Source organism: Neovison vison, chromosome 4 (genome assembly GCF_020171115.1).
Source record: "Neovison vison isolate M4711 chromosome 4, ASM_NN_V1, whole genome shotgun sequence".
Lineage (NCBI taxonomy): Eukaryota > Metazoa > Chordata > Mammalia > Carnivora > Mustelidae > Neogale > Neogale vison.
In genome coordinates, this window is record NC_058094.1 from 151,118,532 (window position 1) to 151,141,225 (window position 22,694).

Genomic DNA, 22,694 nt, shown 5'->3' on the forward strand with positions numbered 1-22,694 from the left:
AGGAGGGACCAGGCAAGAGACAAGAAGCTCACATGCCCATGGAGGAGTTTTCAGTGAAAATGCAGGGAATTCCCGGATGAAGGGGCCTGAGTCACCAGGACACAAAAACAGTGGAGACTGGAGAATCATGTCTCAGAGGATTTCAGAGAACATCTATAGAGATCCCACATTTACTATGGCCGTCAGAGAGAGATCTTTATGCTAATGATCTTCCAGAAAGTTAATCAGGGTAGAGTTGATCTGGCTAAGTGGAATCCATAAATGACCTATAAAGCTCATTCATAAGTCATCTGTAGCCCTCATGGTCAGTCCGTGGTTTGTCATATCAACTCAGTGGCCTACTGGACTTGGCCTCGTGGTTTTCCATCTCCAAGAACACTTGCACTTGTGACCCATTCCTTTCTAATGTACAAAGAACCACTTTTCAATTTGATGTACTTTCTGAGAAGAGGAGAGAAGGGAGCAATGCTCAGGTCCGGTATAAAAATTTATAGTTGACACTTAAAAATAGTTCAGTATGTCTAGGTAAGATACTACATGGTTATCTCATCTAGGCAGTCGCTTGGTTGATGATGAAGGTTAAGGTTGTGTTGTAGGATCATTGGCAACGAACCTCTCGAAGGAAAAGCTCATTCAGATGGGAATGCTGTACAAACTGCCAAACCCAAGGGATAACATTACCATTTCAAAAATAATGATAGTAGTTCAAAAAAATCATAGAATTAGCTCGAGGCCAACATTTAGGAAAGGTATAATCAAATTTTGACATACCCATTGTTTCAGTGACATGGGAAAAATGATCTTGATATGATAAGTAAAAACCAGGATGCAAAATTATATATGTTGTTATATTACACATATATGAGTAAGAATATACCTTTGAAAAAAATAGAGGTTTAAACAACGAGAAAATATATGCATAAATGGTAATGATGAGTATGTCTAGTCAATGAAATGTTGAGGATTTTTATTTTTCTTTATGAAATACCCCCAACATATTTTATAAAATCATATTATCATTCATTTTGACAGCTGGAAATAATCCAACAGCTCCTATAGCCCAACCCCCTCTGTTGTACCGGTTGAAAACCAGAGTCAGAGAGGTAAAGATCACAGAGTCATACACCTAATTATGTGCTGATCTGAGAGTAAAGCCCATTTTTCCTGATTCCATATCCATTACTGTTTGTAGGATATTATATTACATACTTTCCAATAGAATCCAACACTGTAAAATATATTAAGTATACAAGCATTCATATTCAAAAAGTTACTGAGTGAACAAATAGAAAAAAGCTTTTTCTACTTGAAATAACTCCTACCCTTGGATGGGTCAGGGAAGATACCATGGCTTCTGCTTTTGATGACAGATGGCTTTGGAGACTGCTGGCTGCTCTGATTGGAATGAGACTTGCCATGATCAATGCTTTCAGTCTGTTCTTTGAGAGAATACCATCTAGGAGTGTTATCGAGATGAGATGTGCTAGATAAATCAATCAATACCTGAAAAAAGGCAATGAAATTGATATGATTCGTTCATTACTTGTTTCTGTGATCTGAAATTTACTCAAGGATATAAGCCAAAAGACATAGTATGACTTTGAAGATGACAAGGCTGTCTTCCTCATTTTTCTGCACCTGGGTGGTGCAGTCGGTTGGGCATCAGACTCTTGATTTTGGCTCGGGTCATGATCTCAGGGTTGTGAGATCGGACCCTGCACTGGGCTCTGCTCTGCTTTGCTCTCCCACTGCCCTCCCCACTGTGAACTCTCTCTCTCTCTAAAATAAATAATTTTTTTTTTTAAAAATGAACTTTTGATTAAATTGAACTGTATAAAATCTTTGTTAGTTAAATTATTTGGAGATTATGTAAAAAGGAAGAGTCTCAACTCAATCTTTGTGAATGAAAGTCCTCTTTTGTTAAATAAACACATTTAGTAATAAACTCGGATATCTTTTTTTTTAAACTAGGATATCATTTTTAAAAATTTGCTTTTAGTTACGAGAGGGACAAAAGAAAAAAATGTATTATTTGCAATTACTGACTTATTCCTTGTATTTTAAAACATACTTTAACTCATATTTGAAATAGAGATAGGACTAACAATTTATGGTGAGAAAGTACTGTGTCATGGTTTGACTGGCAGCATTTTTTAAATTCTTAGTAGTTCATGAGTAATAACCCATTTCACAATTGCTGGCATTTTAGATTTGATGAGATATAAAAAAACGAGAACGAACACAATGGATATATGCTCTAGGTTCATGTCAACAATAAATTATAAGGACTACATAAATCAGTTTTCTGAAATGGAACATTAAGTCAGATAGCATATTGCATCCTAGAACTGTCCAAAGACTAGTACCAGGGGCCGTACCAGCAAGGGAGCCTACAAGTAAAGGTCAAATGGCCAAGTTTTGATAGGAAAGAAAAGTATGGAGTCTTGGAACCAAATAAGGTCTCATGGCACATAGACTAAACAACTGTTTTCCATTGTTTCTGGGAAGGGATATCATATTGTTTAGGTGTTATTTTATTTTTGGAGATTTATTTTTTAACATTAATTCATAACTTCTGCTTTAAGTAAAGATTATTAAATATAGTATATTTTTTGAAATATGATAGATTTAAAAAAAAAGGCACAGGATCTGACCACTGCACCAGATTTCATGATTAGGTTAGATTCCATGTGAACTTACATAAAATTGTTTTGCATTGTTTTCTCCTACTTCTAGTTCTGTCTCGTAAAATATTTTGAGAGATTTTTCTTGGGAAGCTTAAAGGAAATAAGAATGCAGAAAGTCAAATCAAACCACTGACAGCTGCGGTGAGGAAGAACAATTAAGTACCTGAAAATCTGTTTTAAAAATCTAGCTCATTTTATAGTAATCTGCCTCAAATTTGGATTCACAGCATGATTGCATATCTCCTACCAAAGCAATTAATAATTCATCTCAAATTAATTATAAATTAATAATCCAATAAATTAATAGTAAATTAAATTAATAAATATTAATTAATTAATAATCAGTCAATAAATTTAATTGATAGTAAAATTAATAAAATTTAATAAATAATAAAATTAATAAAATTTAATAAAATTAATAAATTAATAAAAGTACATCAAATGGCAGAGTGAAAACCATTACTCAAATTACTACTCATCCAGTCAAAGACTAAATCAGGAAATATATCCTACCCACAAAAGGGCTTTCACCAAAATGATAATCTAATAAACTTAAGAAATATGCTTGTATCAATAAACTTTAATTGGTGGCTTATAGTGAAAGCAAATAAAGAAAAGGAAACCAGATGCTCACCTCACCAAGAAAGTCATTGGAAGAAAATCTATCATAATCCCAGACTGTCACCTCCAGGGTTTTCTTCTTGAGCTACAGTTTAAATCAAAATGTTATTAACCCCACAAATTTTCATCACAATCTATTATAGATTCATCTATTTTTCACTTCCTTAAACTGTTTCCATTTGTGTAAAAAGACTTCAAACTTTATCTAAAATGTAGGTTTATATTAAATATTATGTAAAATGTCAGTGATTTTAGAGTCCAACCTAGTATTTGTTCATAAGAGACCTCAAACTTTTCCTAATTCCCTCTTTTCTAAGCCTCCCTATTGATTTTTAAAAAGAAAAAGAGCAGAATCTATAAATGCTCTTTAAATACATGGAATTTATAAGATGCAAAACTGCCTAGGTTATTTAGATAACCTATTTAGATTGGAGTTTTTTTATTTTAGTAAAATGCCAAAAAATAATGTAGCATTGTCTTATTTCTGTGGGTAAATTTAACTTATTTTAAATTCAAGAATCCAGATTACAATTTGTACCTAGCCTCAACTTCATGATCAAATTAGAAATCTTCCAGAGGACAAATCCTAAATCTCCTTGAAAATCCTTTCAGCTTGTCTTATGTATGTCTTTGTCTGTAAAGTTTAGCCCCACAATGCCTGATTCATAAGAGGCCTTGATTTAGAGAAAAGATGAATTCTTAAACTGCTGTCTGGTGCAACAACACATTCATATACACTGAATATTTTCTTTGTATTATTTGTAAAAGTAAAAATATAGCCAGCTATCATTTTTGTAATATATACACATCAGATCATTATGTATACCATAAACTTATACAATGTATCATGTCAATTATCTCAGTAAAACTGGAAAGAAGTGAAAGTGATTGACCAAATTTAACCAAAAAAATATATAGCTAGTTGGAAAATATTTTCCCCTAAAATTTGATAACTGTGTCCCAGTCTGTTGAAATATTTAAATTTTACAATAATTGATGGAAGATGTTCCATTGTCTTCTTTCTTTATTTTTTGGCTCTTTCTTGTAAGGCACACATTTACACTCATGGTAACTTTGCCCCGTACCTATTTCTTTTCACTTGGCTATTATCTGTTTTTTACAGATTTTACAGATCTGTCTTATCTGTTTTTTACACATTTCTTTTTGTTTGCGTGGCAAAACTGATAGATCACAATTTTGCAATAATTTTGTCATCGGTTTTCTTATACTAGCCTAAATATGTTATATAGACAATAATCATTGCATACCTGTTCCATGGAGATACTTTTATAAATTACTGTTTGATTCCATTCAGGATTAAGACTTTTTTGAACATATTTAGTCCTTCTCTTGTACTCAGCACTGAATTGGAAGGAAAAAAAAGAGTTATCTTGATTATTCACCTTAACTTATGCCTTCACAGCCAGCTGGAAGAGCATGCAGACATTTTAAATGATATTTTGTTTTAAACATTATGCAATCATCCCATCACCTTCCTGTCTAAAACCTTTTTTTAAGTTGAATACAAAATGACAATTTAAAAATATGTTGGACGCCTTTAGTTTCATTTGTCCTAAAGTAGTTTTTAAAGAAAAGCTTTTAGGTGTTCTAACTCTACCATCATTTTAGAACATTTTTTTTTCCTGAATCCAGGAGACTGTTGCATGAACTATATGGTAACATCAATATCTTCTTCCCCATAAAATATAATTTGGTATCTCACTTTCAAATACTTTTACTTCTAATCATGTCCGCAAAGCCAAATGGTCTTTCTTTTTTTTTGGTCTGTATAAAATTGTAATGATTGTTTTGACTGAGGAAAGGATGAGAAATGTTTTTTGCTACAGCTAAGATTCTATGAACATTTGTTACCTTGTACTTAAAGTATAATTTGACACTCTTAGGAAAGCAGGATATTTAGTTATAAAGGAATTACATATAAATTCTGGGTTTATGTCAATAGCCTGGATAAATCATTACAAACCAGATCAAAATAGTTCCTCATTCCTTACAACCTGGGGCATGTGAATTTTTCCTTGACTTTTCCATTCTGTCTGAGCAGCAGTTAGAAGTTTGTATCCCAAACTTATTCTAGTTAAGACAAACAGAACATCTATAGCTGACATCTACCAGATCATGGGGTTGGAATTACTGTTGTTTGCTATTATCCAACGTTACCCACACAGATGAGGCCTTTATCCAATCCTCACTGCCTTTCCCCCCAATTTTCTGCATAGCCTTATAGCTTAGGTCCTAGATAATACTTCAGCTCCCATGGGCAGCAGAGTCCTGAAAACCAACCTAGTCATCTGGAGTCCTTTCACGTGCTTTGATTTTACAAATTGTTTTTTCTAAAGGGACCGGATCCTGACCCTTGATTTGTTGTTCTTAACAAGGGGCCCACTAACTCTTGCTAGACCCTGGTCTCAAGCACAGCCACATCCTGGAATACCTCCTCCTATTGCTTCCCAGGCACTAATTTACCCTATCCATTCTAGACAGAGCAACTGACAATCAAGCTCTAGTTCCCACTCACTTTTATCATGTCTCTCTTCTCTCTTTAGCTTTATTCTCTTTCTTATCAGCCACACACCAGAGCAGAAATTCCCAACATGAACTGCATATTGGCATCACCCAGGAATCTGAGTTCCGAGGCTGCCAAGTAGGGCCCAGCACTGCACCCACATTTCCCTGCCCTGCACCTCCAAGGAGAACCTGATTTCATACGTCTGGGATGAAGCTTGAGTAGTAGAATTTTTAAAAATATCCCAGGTAAATCTAATGTGCAGACTGAGAACCAATGAACTTAAAACAGTTCCCAAGACCTCCTGTGTCAGCCACTGAGAAGTGAATTCAATTTAAGAAAAAAAGCATCATTCTCGTCACTTCTAACTAACTCATTTGTGTGAAAATGAGAGCAGGATTTGACCATCTTTTCATTCAAGACAAATTGCAAACAATTTTAGGGAAATGTATATGCAAGGATTTAAAGAAACGGGAGTTCCATAGACTACAGACAGTATAAATTTGTACTCAGTTGTACTCAGTTTTTAAAATTGTACTCAGTTTTTAGATGAATTTTAGATGGTGAAGATTACGGACCCAAATACCTAGAAAATTCTACTTTGACTTCTGCCACTTCCACTTTACAGAAGTTTTCCCACCTTTGCACAAAGAATGTTTTTAAGAATATTCACCATAACATTGTTTCTATAGCATATTAATAAGATAATATGTATTATGAAACATTCTTTCAATGAAATAGTAAGCATCAGTTAAAGTGAATAAATATATACCTTCATAAATTAAGATGGATAAATCTTGAAAAAAAGTTGAGCAAAAAATGTGCAGAAAGATAACTACAGTGACTTATCATGATTTAAAATCAAAATCATGGGAAATAATACAGTAAACTCTGAATACATGTATATAAAATAAATGCATATAAACATCACAAGACAGTTTGGCAATTATAAGTAATAAATTATATTTAGTGGTTATCTCAAGTGGACAGGGGAATGGTTTCAGAGGGCCTCAGGATACCTATAAAATATTTTTAATAAAAAAATTAAGACTATATAGCAAAACACTGAAATTTGATGGAACTAAATGGCAAGAACACAAGTATTTGTTAGTTATTTTCTATAATTTTCATTGATTTTGAAATATTTCACAATATAAATTCAAAATAACTTTGGTAAGCTCTGTTCCTTTATATCTTATGTTTTCGATTTTTTTTTTTTTATAATGACATGGGGAGAATGGATATGACCACTTTCAAGATAATAGCAAGCCTTGGTTACTACTTTAGAATTCATGGCTATTTCTCTAGGTAGGCATACCTAGAAGAAAAACACATGACAATATAAGTTTTAAGGCTTCTATTTGTTTTGGGCTTTGTAAGTAAGGTAATGAGATCATGGGGAAACATACGGATAAGGTTCATAATACAGGGGAATAGTAGTAAATTATTTTTTTCCAATGCTGAAAAATTAGATGCTTAACTTTTAAAAAAGATAGGAATTAACATCAAATGCAAACTCAAGTATTTTCACTAAAATCCTAGATATGTCAGTATTTGTGAAAATAGTCTGTATTATTTAAATGTCTTTTCTGAATCTATGAATAATTGTTATTATAATTTTTCACCTGCATATTTTAGTCATTTTTTTCACTTACACATTTAACAAAAGTTCTTAATTCATATATGAAAAGCAATTTATAAAGTAAGCACATTAAAATAAAAACAGCTAACATTCATTAAAAGCTTAGTTTTTCCCAAGCAGAGTTCTAAATGCTTCTTATGTATTAACTCATTTAATCCTCATGGAAATTTTATGAGACAGGATTAAAAAAATGAAACTCAGTGAATTAAGGTATGTTGGAAAGGCTGCATAGTTATTAACTGGAAGGGCCATGATTCAAGCATAGGGCAACACTGATTGGTTGCTCTTAAACGTATGCTATTATGAACTCAATTGATTAGGCTCACAAAATGTGAATAATCCACCAATTTCTTAACTTCAGGCTTAAGAGCTGAAGTACCTAGTTTGTCTTCTTTACCATATAACCTAATGTTCTTCACTTCAGTTTAAATATATATACTTCCTATATATGTAATATAAATTATATACAATATGTGTGTATTATTTACACATATAAAAATTAGGCCAGTGTTAGAGTTGTTCAGGCAAATTCTGAATAGGATATCCAAAGAGAGTGTTGTGAAATGAAGTATAATTACTATAAATATTTATTCTTGTCCAGATCCACTCAGAAACAGCCACAATTGGGGGGGGGATTTAATGTTATTAGTGAGTTTGCCATTCTTTAATTCTCTTTGGACTCAAGGCATCTATTGCCTTTAGAATTAATGCAGGAAAAAAAAAAAAGAATTAATGCAGGAACACACAATTTGCCCCCACTATTTCTGGTGGTGCTGTGTCAATGACAACGCAATCCTTTGCAGGGTTTTTTTTTGGTCTTGAATGTTATGGCTCAGAGATGGTCAAACAAAGCCAGTCCTTTTAACCCCTGTTTTAGAACTACCACGAACTGACCATCTTGAGCACTGATCTCAATGCGCGGTGTTTCCACTTTACACAATGGAAAACTGCTGGCACTTCTCCTAGCCACATTGAAATCTGGACTGACAAGTTGAAGGTGACCAGGTAAGCAGTGGGATTCTTAAATGTGAGCCTGAATTAGGTCGAGAAAAAAGTAGAGCCCATTTTCCTTTCCCTTCTTTGTCTGGAAAACACATTATATTCCCTCATTGGAAGATTGCAATAATGATATTATATTAGAACAATTAGGCTGTATCTAATAATCAAAAAAGTTTTTTAATAAGGGAAAATAAAAAGTTAACTAATCAAGATGGGTCATGCTGCTAATAAAAAAATTAACCTTCATCTTCTTGAAGTTTTGACTAACTTCTTTTCTCTTTCATTTTTTAAATTATTTACTAGTTACCTCTTCAGGAGTAGACATGCTTTTAAGACAGGCAGAAAAAGATACATGAAATTCAATTATTCTCCCCTATACTAGCAGAAAAGGAATTCTCTGAGTTTCTAATTTCAAAAAAAGTAAGAAAGGTGAATGTAATATGATGGCTTCTTTGTATTTCTCTTTCATAGAATTATCTGAAATACTGAATGTTTTCATTTCTTTTGTTTTATTTGGTTTTCCTTTATTGGAAATCATACACACATGTACGTGTGCACGCACACACACACACACACACAATTTATTTTTAATTACTCCTCTAAAGATTTTCCTTTAATTTAGAAAGAAGCTCCAATCATATCCCGTCTATGAGCCGTACTGTTCTGAGCCACAGTGTGTTTTTGGCACATCACTTGACAGTCTGTGCTCCCTGAAGTCAGAGCCTATATGGCCATTTGTCAGTTCTATCTACCCTCAGCACTTCGCACAGTGTCTAGAACATTCTGTGCTAAAGAAATGTTTATTGGAAGAATCCTTAAAATATACTTCTATTTTTTTCCCTTAAAATCAATTGAAATGAAAAAAGCTTTGGCCTTTGAATTGTAAATTCATGCAACACCTGTCCTTGCTTTATAGAGATCCTGGAGGAAACAATCTGACATGTTAACAAGGACGTTTAGAGAAAGTCCTGTCTGGAACTGAACTTTCAGCTATCATGATAATGAAAATCAGCCTCAATCAGAGCAAAATCTCATTCATGGCAAAAGGCCTGTACTTTGTCAAACAGTATAATGAGAGAAAACGAGAGTGAGATCCTTCAGATTTGCTCTTTTCCACTTCTTAGTTAGCCAGGGCCAAGGACTGAGTTCATGCACTCTGGAGGCTCTTTCCTTGTATCCCCTCCTCTCGGGGCTGACAACTGGGTTTTCAGAGCTTCTGAGTATAGTGCTCCGAGGGTGGGAAGAGGGAATGACAGGAGATGAGAAAATTGGACCAGTGAAATTCTTATTAGCGAACAGGAATTTTTTTTTAAATTTTAAGAATGACAAATGTATTATATTTTATGATTGAAGAAAACAAAGTTGTTTGGTTTCCTAGCAGTATTGTTAAATAATTTCATATAATTCTATAGCCCAACCATTCCACATCATTTTTTTGTGGGTATAACTGACCACGAGCGACTTGATGTAGCCAATCATAAAATAAGAATAATCCATCAACTTTCTTACTTGCAACTTTCTTAAGCTGAAGTATCTAGGTAGCCTTTCCTATAATCTACCCTACAATCTAAAGGTCTTCACCTGAATTTAAATATATATATGTGTGTGTGTGTGTGTGTGTGTACGTATACATATATACACATATGTATATTTCCTGAATATAAATTATATCCATTTGTATGTATACACATATCATAACAATTTTAGGCCAGTTTCAGAGTTGCTTCCAGAAATTTTAGGGGTATAACCTACCCTAAGGTATTATGTAACTGTACATAATACCGAGGATACTATCGAGTGCCATTTATTGAGAGCCTATTATGTATCAGACATTGTGCTTATTACTTCTGGCTTATTCCTGAGTCTATTTTATTAAAAAAAACCTAAGGGGGTGTTATTATTATTCTTATTTAGCAGAAGAGGTGATCGTTTTAGAGAAACCTCACAACTTCCAAGAGACAGGGCTGAAATTCAAACCCAAGTACTTTAGGACTTAATTCAGTGGCCTCCTGAGCCAAAATTTCAGTGTCAGTACCTTGTTATTATTAGTTCTTCTTGCACTGACAGTTCTCAAAGAGATGATGGAAGTGACTTCTAGATGAAACACACGGTGAGAAAGTGCCTTCTAGATCTTTGAAACTGTAACCAGAACATCCCAGACTGTTTCAGCCATTATCTACATTTACAAAACACGCTCTTTTCTAAATTAAAGACAGACAATCATTGTCATTCTGACAATTTCCCCCCAGTTTGTCTAGATAAATGATAGGAAGGTTCTGAATAAAGTGACTGATAATGTCTGTCCTAAAATGACACTATCTTTTTCAACCAAACTAATTTTGCACATCAGTCTGAGACCTATCTGAATGAGTGATCTGGGTGCTGTCCTGAGGTGAGGGAACTAGTCATAATAAGCAATCTATCACAGGATCCAATTTACCATGATTCTGTGTGCAAGGAAACACGAAGTCTCTGGCCACTAGAAAGAGTGCGGTGACTAATCCTATTCTTTACAATATCTGTACCTTTCAAAATCAGAAACAACCTCTTTTGGGCAACAGCTCATCAGGATTAGTCAAGATGTCAGATTTTAATGTTGCAGATGAAACCAAATCCTGTACCATTAATATTCTGGGTGGGATTAAAACTCTCATCAGCCCATTGCTACAGATGGTGCTAGATTCACCTCCCCAACTAAATAATACATTTAATATATAATGTAATGAGACGTGCAGAAGAATGTGTTCAGTTACGTTATCTGAAAGCTACCCTTAGCTGACCACGTAATGATGTACCACGTTGTGAGCTCTATTAGAAGACAGTTTCCTACTACTGGCAAAGAAAGGAGGAAGCTCTCATGTTGTTGCCACTATGGGAGAGCAAGCCAATAATGGTGTCCTACTGCATGGCGCTGTCTTCGCGCTGCAGAAGTATAATGGCATGGAAATGTTTTGATATGGGGTCTAAGTAAGAGAAAAAGACTAGAGAACTATGGTATTTAGGATGACATTCATGCCCAGTACTGGACATCCGGAAGGTCAGCTAGTTTCTTGTGAAAAATGACTAGATTTTACTTTAATTTGTAATAGAAGACCCAGAAGAACTTAAGCCATGGTTACCACAGAGAAGTGAAAAGAATCTTAGTGGACAAATTATATAGGAAAAACCAGTTACACCTAATTTTAGGGTGGTATTTCCTAATTCATATCTTTTTCCTGTTTTTAATATTTTCTACTTTTCAGTGTTCTATGCCACACATCTGCCAAACGTGTTCAGTAATGTTGTAATCCAAACAATTTTCTGGTGGCCTAATTCAATAGACACCAACATGTAAAAAGATGCAAATTACAGCCCAAGCCAAATGGCAGATGAATATACACAAATAGGCAAAAAAATAAAAATAAAAATAGACATTACAGCGTAGCTTGATACTGAAAGAGAACCAACTCTACCTTGCATTCTGGACAACCATGACTTGACTGCATTGATTCCGAGAGCGAGAGTGAAGGATACAACAGGCAAGTCGGAAAGACAGGAAGAAAAAAGTTAGAAACAGAAATAAGGAAGAAAATACGAGAATAATAACTAGAGGAGCGACACCTTAACATATAAACAACATGAGGCAGAAAAGAGTCTTGGAGCTACGGTGAAAATAACAGCTCTAAGCCAAATAACAGCCAAATGCCTTGGCCCCTGTAATCTGTAGGAGTAATCTAAGGTTTACAGACTGAATAAAGGTAGTTGATTAGCTCCCTGTGGGGCAAATCCCACCCAGCAGGCATGTTTTGTCTGACAAAATATGGGCAATGGCTCTAGGTGGGAAAAATCACTCTTTATTTCACTCTAGTTCCGTCCTTCCCTGTTACTCATTCCAGGATAACTGACATAGTCCTGTTATCTGCCTGCCCTTTCAGGTTATTCAAGGATGTAATAGTCTAATTGAAAAAAAATAGTCTAAGTAAATCTGTAATAAATAAAAGATAGGGACTCTCATAGAGTATAAAAGGTGATATTCTCCAGGATATTATTAGAGGAGACAGAAAGTAAAAGACACTGCTTTATTTTCATTCATTCATTAGCAGATGCTAATTAGGGATATACCATTGGCAGTGATTTCTTCTTGTCCCATAATATTATCATTAAATAACAGGGAAGATCTAATGACCCAATCAAAAGCAGAATGAAGTTATCAGTTTGTTGTCATTATACTCAAATTAAAAAAAGATAGCCAAATTGCAGTTGTAACTACTAAGGATTTAAATGAACATAAAATGAAAACTCCCCTTTCCTGTGCTCTGTTGCTGACCCCTATATATTAAATTTAATAAATTAAAACTAGAATCACAAAACCAGCAATTCTAAATTTCTACATAAAAATTATTAGGATGAAATTAAAGGCTGTATCCTTAATTTGATATAACACCTTGAAATTTTCAAATATTTTCTGGGTATATTTGATATCCCAACAGACAAAACTATTGGCTCTGCTTCCTTGGCTCTGTCAATATTGACAAGAAAAATTAGAAATGGTGATCTGCTGGTGGTGATGTAATTAGTCAACAAACAGCAGATTCAAGGTAACAAATAACTCAGTTTTGACCCTGTTCAAACAAACCAGCTATAGTCCAAGAACATGCTTTGTATGATTTCAGTGCTTTTACATTTTTTGAGGTTTGTTTTATGGCCCACAATATAGTTTTTCTTGGTGAATGTTTTTGGTGTGCTTGAAAAGAAAACATTATTCTGCTATTAATGAGAAAGTGTTCTATAAATATTAATTAGGTCTTCAAATCAAATAGGAAATTATTATGAGGCATCTGGGGAAACTAAGGAGTTATTTAAACATTTAAAAATTATAATGATTATATGTGGTATTTGTTTTAAATGAGTTATCTTTTAGAAATACATAGTAAAATATTTGCAGAAAAAAGTTATGAGTTGAGATCTATTTTTTTAATTTAGATTCAACTAGCCAACCTATAGTGCATCATTAGTTTTTGATCTTTTTAAAATAATCTGTATAGAGGGAGTAAATGAGGGTAAAAATGATACATGATGGGCTGGAAGTAACAGCTGTTGAAGCTGAGTAATGAGTACGTGGTAGGTCACAACATTATTCTTTCTATTCGCATGCAACAATTCAAAATTTCCAAGTAAAAAGTAATATTTAACTGTCAATCCTCAAGTTAAATGAAAAATGAATAAAAATAAAACCAGAGCCTTCAAATTACCAGTCCCAAATTCTTTCTATTATACCCCCAATTGTTGATTATTTATGGTTCCATCATGGTAATTTGGCTACTATAAATTGCTCAGATAAGGTATAATGATCTGTTGGGTCCAAATCACTGTTTTGAAGCCATCCTTGAGTACTGATTTATATACCAGAACATAGCAATTTGCATTTATCATGTGAAAATTAAACATCACCAACGAGCGCTTGCTTTATATGAACAGTTTGTATATCACATGAGATTCAGAGATATTTTTCATCTATTTACCAAATATTTACCAAACTTTGTAAACATTTTTAAATATTCAACATTTCAAATATTACTCTTATTTTATAACTTCTAAAACAATGATTTGAAAATACGCATATAAATGAGACATCATTGGTCAATTAATGAACGTGTAACGGAGTAGATAATGATATTCTGTAAGATAAAACAGTAACTTATGAATTGCTGAACAGTAGTTTTGCAAATGAATTTGGGCAGGTAAAGCTAAATTCTCTAAATCCACCACAAATAATACAAATGATTTCAGAGTCCATCTGATTGGTTACAGTGGTTTCTAGATTCAAAAGACGGACATGTGTCATCAAGACAGGATTTAGTATGATCAAGGCTCTCCTGGAACACTTCAGGGCTTAACTGCAAATTTTTATTTCCACCTTATCTAATAATTGGAAATAAATGAATATGACATGTGAATAAAACTGAGGGAAAGATATTCAACTCTTTAAAACTGGAGACTAGAAACACTAACACTGGTTTTTAATCCATGCGATGAGATCCTTAGAAGACACTGTGTCTTTACTCACCCTCTCCCAGGAAGAAGGTACACTTTCACGAAGGGGTCCGAGTAACCATTGTTGTCTCGAGGGACAAGGTTTCTTGCTTGGAGAATATGGATTATGAGATTTCCAAGATCATAGTTGATTTGAAGCTTAAAAGGATATCAAAATATTCCATGAATATTTTTTTTTTAGTCTCATAAAGAGCCTCAACCTTCATTTCCATTTTACTTGAAACTGAACAGACTAGTGTATGTCTAATTTAATTGAGAGCTCCCAGGCACATGCTAATTACTAGTAAATGTGAGGTTCATTCTTTCCATGGTTAAAGTTCTGGCCTGTCTAAAATTCATTTAGAAGAAAAATCATGCAGTGAATGCCTAGTTACATTTGTAAACTAAATTTATACTCTTAGAAAAATGGTAAATGTTGTTATCGTTCATGAATACAATTACCGGGATTTTGAAAATAAATCAATTGATGAATTTATTAGAAAATGTCTCTTGCATTTTACCAAATAATTAGCAGTAGATGGAATCATTATTTAAAGATAGAGTTGTTAGTCTGAAATGTAAGAATATTTAAGAACTGGTGGATTTTATTTCTTTGTATATTATGTTAATATTACCAACAATTTTTCTGTGCCTGCTTTTCTAATAGAGCAGAGTTTAAGACAATAAGATCTTGTTCTTTAATTTTAGATGCTTAAAAGGGAAGAAGAGGCCTCATCTCCTAGATGTTTAATGGTGTTGCACAACTGTCACAGAATAGGAAAAGATTAACAATTCAAAGAAATATTTCAAAACCTGCATAATTCAAGATAATGAAGTTAACTAATTTTTCTCCAAAATTTAAATATTCTTATGGCATCATTTTGAATAAGCCTTAATTTTGCCTGATGCTGCTTTTGTTTATCAAATAACAGAAAGGAATGGATCTATATTATCAGAAGAAAAAAATCCATAAATAAAAATACTAACCTATTTTTATAACCACAGGAAACAGGTGTGTTGTGCTCATGTTGAGAATGGGTTTATGTAGAAAAGCCAAACTTTATTTAAAATCTGATAATTAAAATAATTCCTAATTTTACCACAACTTTTTTCCGGCTACATTTTTCTGGCAGAAAAGCATCTTCTGTTGTTTTTCTCAACACAGAAAAGCTCTCTTCGATGATCATGAAAGTAACGGGACATAGAAAACAAAGTGCCACGAAGGAAGACATTTTAAAAATGGGAATTTTTGAACTGCAGTAATTGTGTCCTCTAATGGGGTATCAAAAAATGGAATTATTCTGCAATTAATTTCCCTGAGATTTAGACCAGCTTCCAATTGTTAAGGAGGTGTTCTTCCCCATGTAGTCTTGGCCAGCCTTAATGTTCACTTTCATCTGGTGAGGCACCAAAGCCATTTCCTATTTAAATGAAAACTTGCAGGCTACCTAAGAAAGTGCTTTCCAGCACTGATCCTGTAGAGCCTTAGAAAATACTCAGTGTTGCTCAGTGTTACTTCTGAGACAGAATGAAACCACCCCCCCATCACCTTCCACCCTGAGCTACCCCAGAGCTGGCAGATTCATTTATTTGAGTGTCCATATAAGATGGATTTGCAAAAAGGTTTTGCTACAAGGAAATAAATAAATAAGCTAGAAATGGAATTCATGAGAAGATACTAAAAAATAAAAGAAAATGGCCTAAGAGTTAAGAAAGATTATTAGAGTAAATTTCCTCTATAGAATTAAATACTATGGCTCAAGGGAAAGGAAAATGAAAGATGAAAAAAACAACCCCAAGCCAAAAAGAAACAAAGCAAACACTGGTCTGTTAGCAAGAAGTTTAAAAAAAAAGAAAAGAGAGATTAAAAAAAAAAAAATCTAGGGCTCAGCAAATCAGCAAATTTAGTATGTTTCTTGGCTTCTGGTGAAACCAAGAAAGATTGGGTCTGGGTTTATTGAGAGGGGAAGAGGCAGCAAGGCTGTAAGGTGTGCAACGTGGAAGGTTCCAGATCTGGGCTGCTGGATCCTCCTGGGCAAGCTGCCTGCATTCTGTGCTTCTGCCTATTCCACACTCATACTCCACTTCTGTTGATTAAAGCTTCCTTTCCATTTGTGTCCTCTCGTTTATAATATTTCCTGGACGCCACTGCTGTATGAAATCTTTCTTTCTTTCTTTCTTTTTTTTTTCGCTGTATGAAATCTTAATATAGATTCCCTTCAATTAGTCTCTCCTTTATTCCACAATATTTACTAGTGTCAGTCACCCTAGTGTCGTGGCTAACACCCCTCAGCTTGTGTTCAAGCTTCTTTTTCATTGAATTTCAACTTACTCTGCACAGGGACATTTCACGGCCTCAAAGCTGGTCCCTGACTTTTGTTACTCTCGGGGAACTTTCCTTGAAGCATTTCTTCCTCCAGGATCACAGTCCCCCTTTCTCGGGGCTTATCCTCAAAGTAGTTCAAGTCTGTTGTCCTTTGTGAAATCGCTCAAGAAAACTTCTTCTAGACTGTGTTGGAGACACAGCTCTAAGACTTCTTGTTCTTCCCCCCCCCTTATCTGAAAGTTGCTATCTCCAAATTGATATTATTTTGCATTGTGTTATTTATTCCTACATGATTTTTCTTATCTATCCTGAATAACGTTTTGGTATCACCTAAAGCACAGTTTTTTAAAACATTTCTGACTACAACCCATGGTGAGAAATTGTTATGATATAATACACATACAGAAACACACATTGATAGATGTAAAAAAGAGTGATTTCTATTATTTTTCTTCTATTTTCCTGATCAAAACCCCCAAGTAGATCTTATGAATTACAAACTGGTTATGATCCCTGGTATGAAATCTCTAATCTAGAAGAAATATTCAGTGATTATATAACAGTTGTTGGTAGGAGGAAGAAAAGAGGATAGCACTGGACTCATGAAACTCAAAGAGGAACCTTCACATTTCCAGAAGAACCTGTCATGTTTGAAACACATTCAACATACGGATACTGTTAAGGCATCAGATACATATCAAATCATACAATTCCATACCTATAATTACATTATAATAATGAACTATATATTTGTACTAAAATGCTATCCTATAAGATAGCATTTTTCCTTCATAGGTCTGTACTCAGGTGTGTATGTGTGATAGATCTATCATACATCTAAAAGAGCAAAGGTCCTCACAGTGTTTACAATTTCAGCAGACCAGGTCCTCACAGGGTTTACAATTTCAGCAGACCAGGGGAGGCGGAAAAAACAACCAATGGAGATGGCACAATGATGATTTTTAATAAACTTCCTTACCTGAATTTCCCCTGTAATCGGATGAGAGGCCACCTTCGTTGCATCAGTAGGCTGCAATGTTAAAAACGTGTATTGTATTAACAGATACAACTTTCACAAAATTTACCATTTCAACGTCCTTCTGGAATTAATTTCTATTTCGTCAGATCATCCCGCCTGCAAAATGCATTTCACCTGTTTGGCTGCTTAGATCATGGGGTCTACTTCTCCCTTTCAATATGTATTTAATATTATAGATACAGGAATCTCTTTTTTCACTTTGCTTAGTCTGTTTTGAAGTTATAATTTTATACCTGTGGGACTGCATTTTCAATTACTTAATGAAATGAGTACTTTGGTTTAAAGTGCTCAATTTAAGCATTTACAGGATTTAAAGATCTATAGAGAAATGAAAAAGACTGTTTTTAAGGGCCCTGGGTGGCTCTGTCATTAAGCATCTGCCTTTAGCTTAGGTCATGATCCCGGGGTCCTGGGACGAGGCTCCCAGTTTAGCAGGGAGTCTCCCCCAAGACTCCCCCTGCTTGTGTTGCCTCTCTCTGTCAAATAAATACATAAAATCTTAAAAGAAAAAAAAAAAAGACCTTGTTTTTAGAGGACGAGTGCCTGGGAGCACAGAGGGTAGAGAAGTCCATCCCTGTGCTCCTTCAGGGGTGCTCAACCCCTGCTCGCTCCCTTCTAGACTGAAGCGCCCAGACAACGGCTTCTCCGTATTTCACATTCCTTAAAGCTCTATCCTCTTCTGTATAAGTTCTCACTTCCTTAGTAAGTTCCTTGTGTCAGTAAAGCTTTAAGAACAGTTAGGAATGTGATCTGGTAAGCTGGTTCCTAATGCTGAAGAAAATGACTGACGGCTGACTGCTGACTGGTCACATTTCAATGCAGTATTTGTACAGAGACTGATGTCCCCGACTCAGAGACAAACAGCTTCAGGTGGTAAAATCAAAATTTTGAAGATAAAGATTCACGCTGAATGAGTTTAAGCAAAATAATCATTTAAAACAGTCATATACATAGCTTATATAATTTAAACATGTACTTAAATAATTTTGATTCATATTTTACTTACATCGAGGGAGAAGAAATCACTTGGGTATTAACAGATTAATAATTACTTAGGAATAATTGTTTAGAATGTTTACTAGATGGTATTCTAAGTATCCAAATGTATAATTATGCTAACTATATTCAAATATTTTAGTTTTAATGCATTCCATTTCAATGTTTTGTAATTTAATACCTAGTCTCATACCTTAATGAAAACACAAAGGAGTTAAAGCCACAATTCTATAAATTATCTGAGGAACATATGATATATGTGGACATATTATCTGACTGAGGGATATGTCAGTTTCAGACCATCGCTCAATATTTCCATGATTTCTCAGTATAAATTCTTTAACATTGTAGGTTTAGAGAACAAATGAAAAAATGCATTGCCTTTTATGAATACTACATGTTGATGGGTCAAGAAATATCACTAAATTTATCTATTCATTCATTCATTCATAAAAAATATTTCAAGAAACTATGCCAGCTAAATGTTGGAGATAAATGCCCCAAGAAATGAATAGGTAACAGTCTCTTTCTTCAGGTATTACCATCTAGCGAGTATATATTTCAATTAAAAATGTACATTTAATATTATATACATATATATCCCAAAAGTGATTAGATTTGATTATTGTTATTATTACTGGTAAGAGATAAGTAATCTCTATACCATCACTGAAGAGTAGAAATGAGACTTACTTAGTAATTTTAAATATTCCAGCAGTCACATTAAAAATGTAAGAATTAGCCAGTGAAATTAATTTTTAATAATGTATTTTATTTAACTCAATTTACTCAAAGTATTATAATTACACCATGAAATCTATATCAAAATTGTAATGAGATGATTTATATTCTTTTTTTCATAGTAAGTCTTGATAATTTGGCATTAATTCACATTTACAGTATATCTTGGTTCAGACTAGCCACATTTCAAGGGCTGGCTTATTACATGTGACTATCATTATGAACAATACAGTTCTACAAATTTTTATTCCAGCAAAAATACAGTAAAACCACACAGGCCATGTTCTTGATATGGAAAAGAATTACTGTATATCATAAAACATGTCAATATCATTTCCTTGATGTTCGTCCTATTATACTTTTTTTTATCTTCTATTCACTGCCAAAACAGTTAACCTATCACAAAATATCAAATTTTGCACCTCCGTAATAGTATGGAGACTCACAAGTGCCAATGATGCTTTAATTCACAACATTTATTTATTTTGTTCCTATACTGCGTAAGCCCCTCTTCCATGTGATTAAACAGCACAGAGAAAGTAAGAAAGGGGTTTTGGTTCTTAAAGAGCTTGGGGCCTAACTAGGAAGACTAGTAGCTACAATCAAGGTCCAAATTGTTGGGGGGCCTGGGTGGCTCAGTTGGTTCAGTGCCTGCCTTCAGCTCAGGTCATGATCCTGGGGTCCTGGGATCCAGCATTGGGCTCCCTCTCCCCTCTGCTTCTGCTCTCTCTCTCACTGTCTGTCTCTCCCTCAAATAAATTAAAAAAAAAAAAAAAGATACAAATTGTCTTAAGAGATGCATAAAGCATGGGGCACTTCAGAGGGAGGAGAAAAGGAAAAAGACTACCTTCTGATTTTAAGGCAGGACTGGACTGTGGAGTGATTTCATGTACAAAGGCTTCCTGTTATTCTTACTTCATTTTTGCTCACGGCTTATCACTGACTCTTCATTTCCTGCAGACTGCAGTGTAAAAGCCAGGCAGGGCACATAATATCCTCCAATTTACAACCATCTAGGCTTCTCCTTTACTTCTCATCCTTGTATTTTTTTTGTACACCGACATTCTCAGCAGGCAATTTCTGTTTCTGAGATTTTTTTTTTACATGTTGCTCTCTCTGCTGGCAATGTTGGTCCCTGTATCCCCATTACTGAATCAGTTCATTAGCTAAACATCAGCTTTCTTCACCTCACTCTTCAAGCCCTCACTGCATTTTTTAATGACATCCAACATTATATACCTTTGTTGTCTGTTTCTGAATAAAAGGGATTTGGGGGGACACCTGTTGTGTTTTTATACTTTGCAAAATAAACTTTGTTTTCTGAAGTCCAGCAGTCGGTTTACCCAAGTGTAGCCTGTCCCTCTCATATATCTTACCATGTAAAGAGAAATCTTTATTCATGCTTAAATAAGAGAATACTTTTTCCAATATATTTATTGACCACAATGAGAATTTCCCTAGTAAGTATCAAATCTACGAAGAAAAAGCTACAAACTGTCTACATTTCACCTGCTTTTATAAGGTTAAAAAACTAATTCTATGTTTTCTTTTAATAGCTCAGTAGCTTGGAAATAATAGTGTCATAAACATTTATTTCAAATAAAGACTTGCAACAAGGGAAAATTGATTAGTATAGAATTAGGGATAAAATTCAAAATGGCAATTTTATATTACTGGTTTTCCTTTTTTCTTCTTTAAAGATTTTTCTTATTTATTTGAAACAGAGAGAGAGAGAGAGAGAGAGCAACAGAAGGAATATAAGCGGGGGGAGCGGGAGAGGGAGAAGGAGGCTTCCTGCTGAGCAGGGAGCCCAATGTGGGCTGGATCCTAGAACCCTGGGACTTGACCTGAGCCACCCAGGTGCCCCTCTTTTTCTTTTTTAAAAAAGATTTATCCATTTATCTGAGAGAGGGAGAGAGAGCGCGTGCATGTGTGTGCATGGGGGGTAAGAGGCAGCAAGAGAGTCTCAGGTAGACTCCCAGGGAGCGCAGAGACCAAGGCGGGGCTTGTCCTACATTCTTTATCTCTGTGTCCTTTATATTCTTTATTTAAATTACCAAATCCAGCATAATATGTATCCTGTGTTCCCCAAAAGATGCAAAGCTAATGTTCCATATACAAAGAAGCTCATATTTATGCAACAACTACAACGAAAAAGAAGCAGGAATTATGAAGCATTAGACACACTGTGCATATGCCTCATAATAATAACTGCTAAAATATTTAAAGAAATGTAGAAATACATCATTGTCATAACACTTTGATCTGTTGTATACTAAGAAATGGAAAATTTCTTGTTTCACTCCAATGAGAAACCACAGGAAAAACACCTTAGAAAATGATACTGGATTTCCTCTGTCCTCGTCTGAATAAAGAGCAAAAAAATAAGTAACTCAGAGTCACTTCTCACCTTGCTGCTGCTGTGTTTCTTTTTGCTCACAGAGGGGGACCCAGGTTGCCCGGGGCTGGGAACGGAACTGGATCCCGCTGATGTAGGGCCTGAATGAACGTGAGATCCTTTCTCCACGACGGAGGACAGAACCAGCGGTGACTGTTGCAGGGAGACCTTCTGGAGCTCTGCTGCCAACTGCTTAGGATCAACCCCTGGGGATTTCGCTTTATCTACTATAACAAAACGGAGTGGCTATGTATCTCAGTTTCATAGGTGCTCAATACCACGGAGCTTATGCAAGTTCTAGGTGACAAGGTAACTGACAAGCACAGATGGATGAAAAGTTCTACAGGCCTGGGTCTGTTCTTTAGTGCAGACACTCAGACTCTGAGAATGCTGGCTGTAGCAGAGGAAATGGTCAGTAAATACTGGTTAAATAAAGAAAGAAGTGATATTTTTTCATGGAATAATGGATCTATGTTTAGAAGACTCTAGTTGTCAGCTCAGAAAGAGTTAAATCTGGTCATGTCCTTATGAAATTACATGTTGATTTTGTTTTCCTTTACAATGGAAAGGCAATCAAAATGTTCAAGAATGAGTGTTCCATAGTCCAGTTATGCTAAAAAGAATCAAGTATTATCTAAAAATTCTATAAGATCCCAAATAAATGGCTCCATGGATTGCTCTGGTGGGATGAATTTATTTTTTAAGAGTT

General features: G+C 34.6%; 1 protein-coding gene across 5 annotated transcripts in view; it reads right to left on the reverse strand.

Annotated features, from left to right (window-relative positions):
- PCLO (piccolo presynaptic cytomatrix protein) overlaps positions 1-22,694 on the reverse strand; it is a 530,926-nt gene that overhangs the window by 61,809 nt on the left and 446,423 nt on the right. For 3 of the 5 annotated variants that reach the window (XM_044245920.1, XM_044245917.1, XM_044245923.1), the window contains exons 13-19: positions 21,998-22,212; positions 17,791-17,841; positions 14,520-14,644; positions 11,926-11,952; positions 4,577-4,670; positions 3,322-3,393; positions 1,323-1,503 (exon numbers count right to left, since the gene is read on the reverse strand). In XM_044245920.1, coding sequence (XP_044101855.1) covers positions 1,323-1,503; positions 3,322-3,393; positions 4,577-4,670; positions 11,926-11,952; positions 14,520-14,644; positions 17,791-17,841; positions 21,998-22,212 — 765 coding nt within the window. The remainder of the gene's footprint in view (positions 1-1,322; positions 1,504-3,321; positions 3,394-4,576; positions 4,671-11,925; positions 11,953-14,519; positions 14,645-17,790; positions 17,842-21,997; positions 22,213-22,694) is intronic. The other 2 variants (XM_044245919.1, XM_044245921.1) reach the window with 2 other exon arrangements.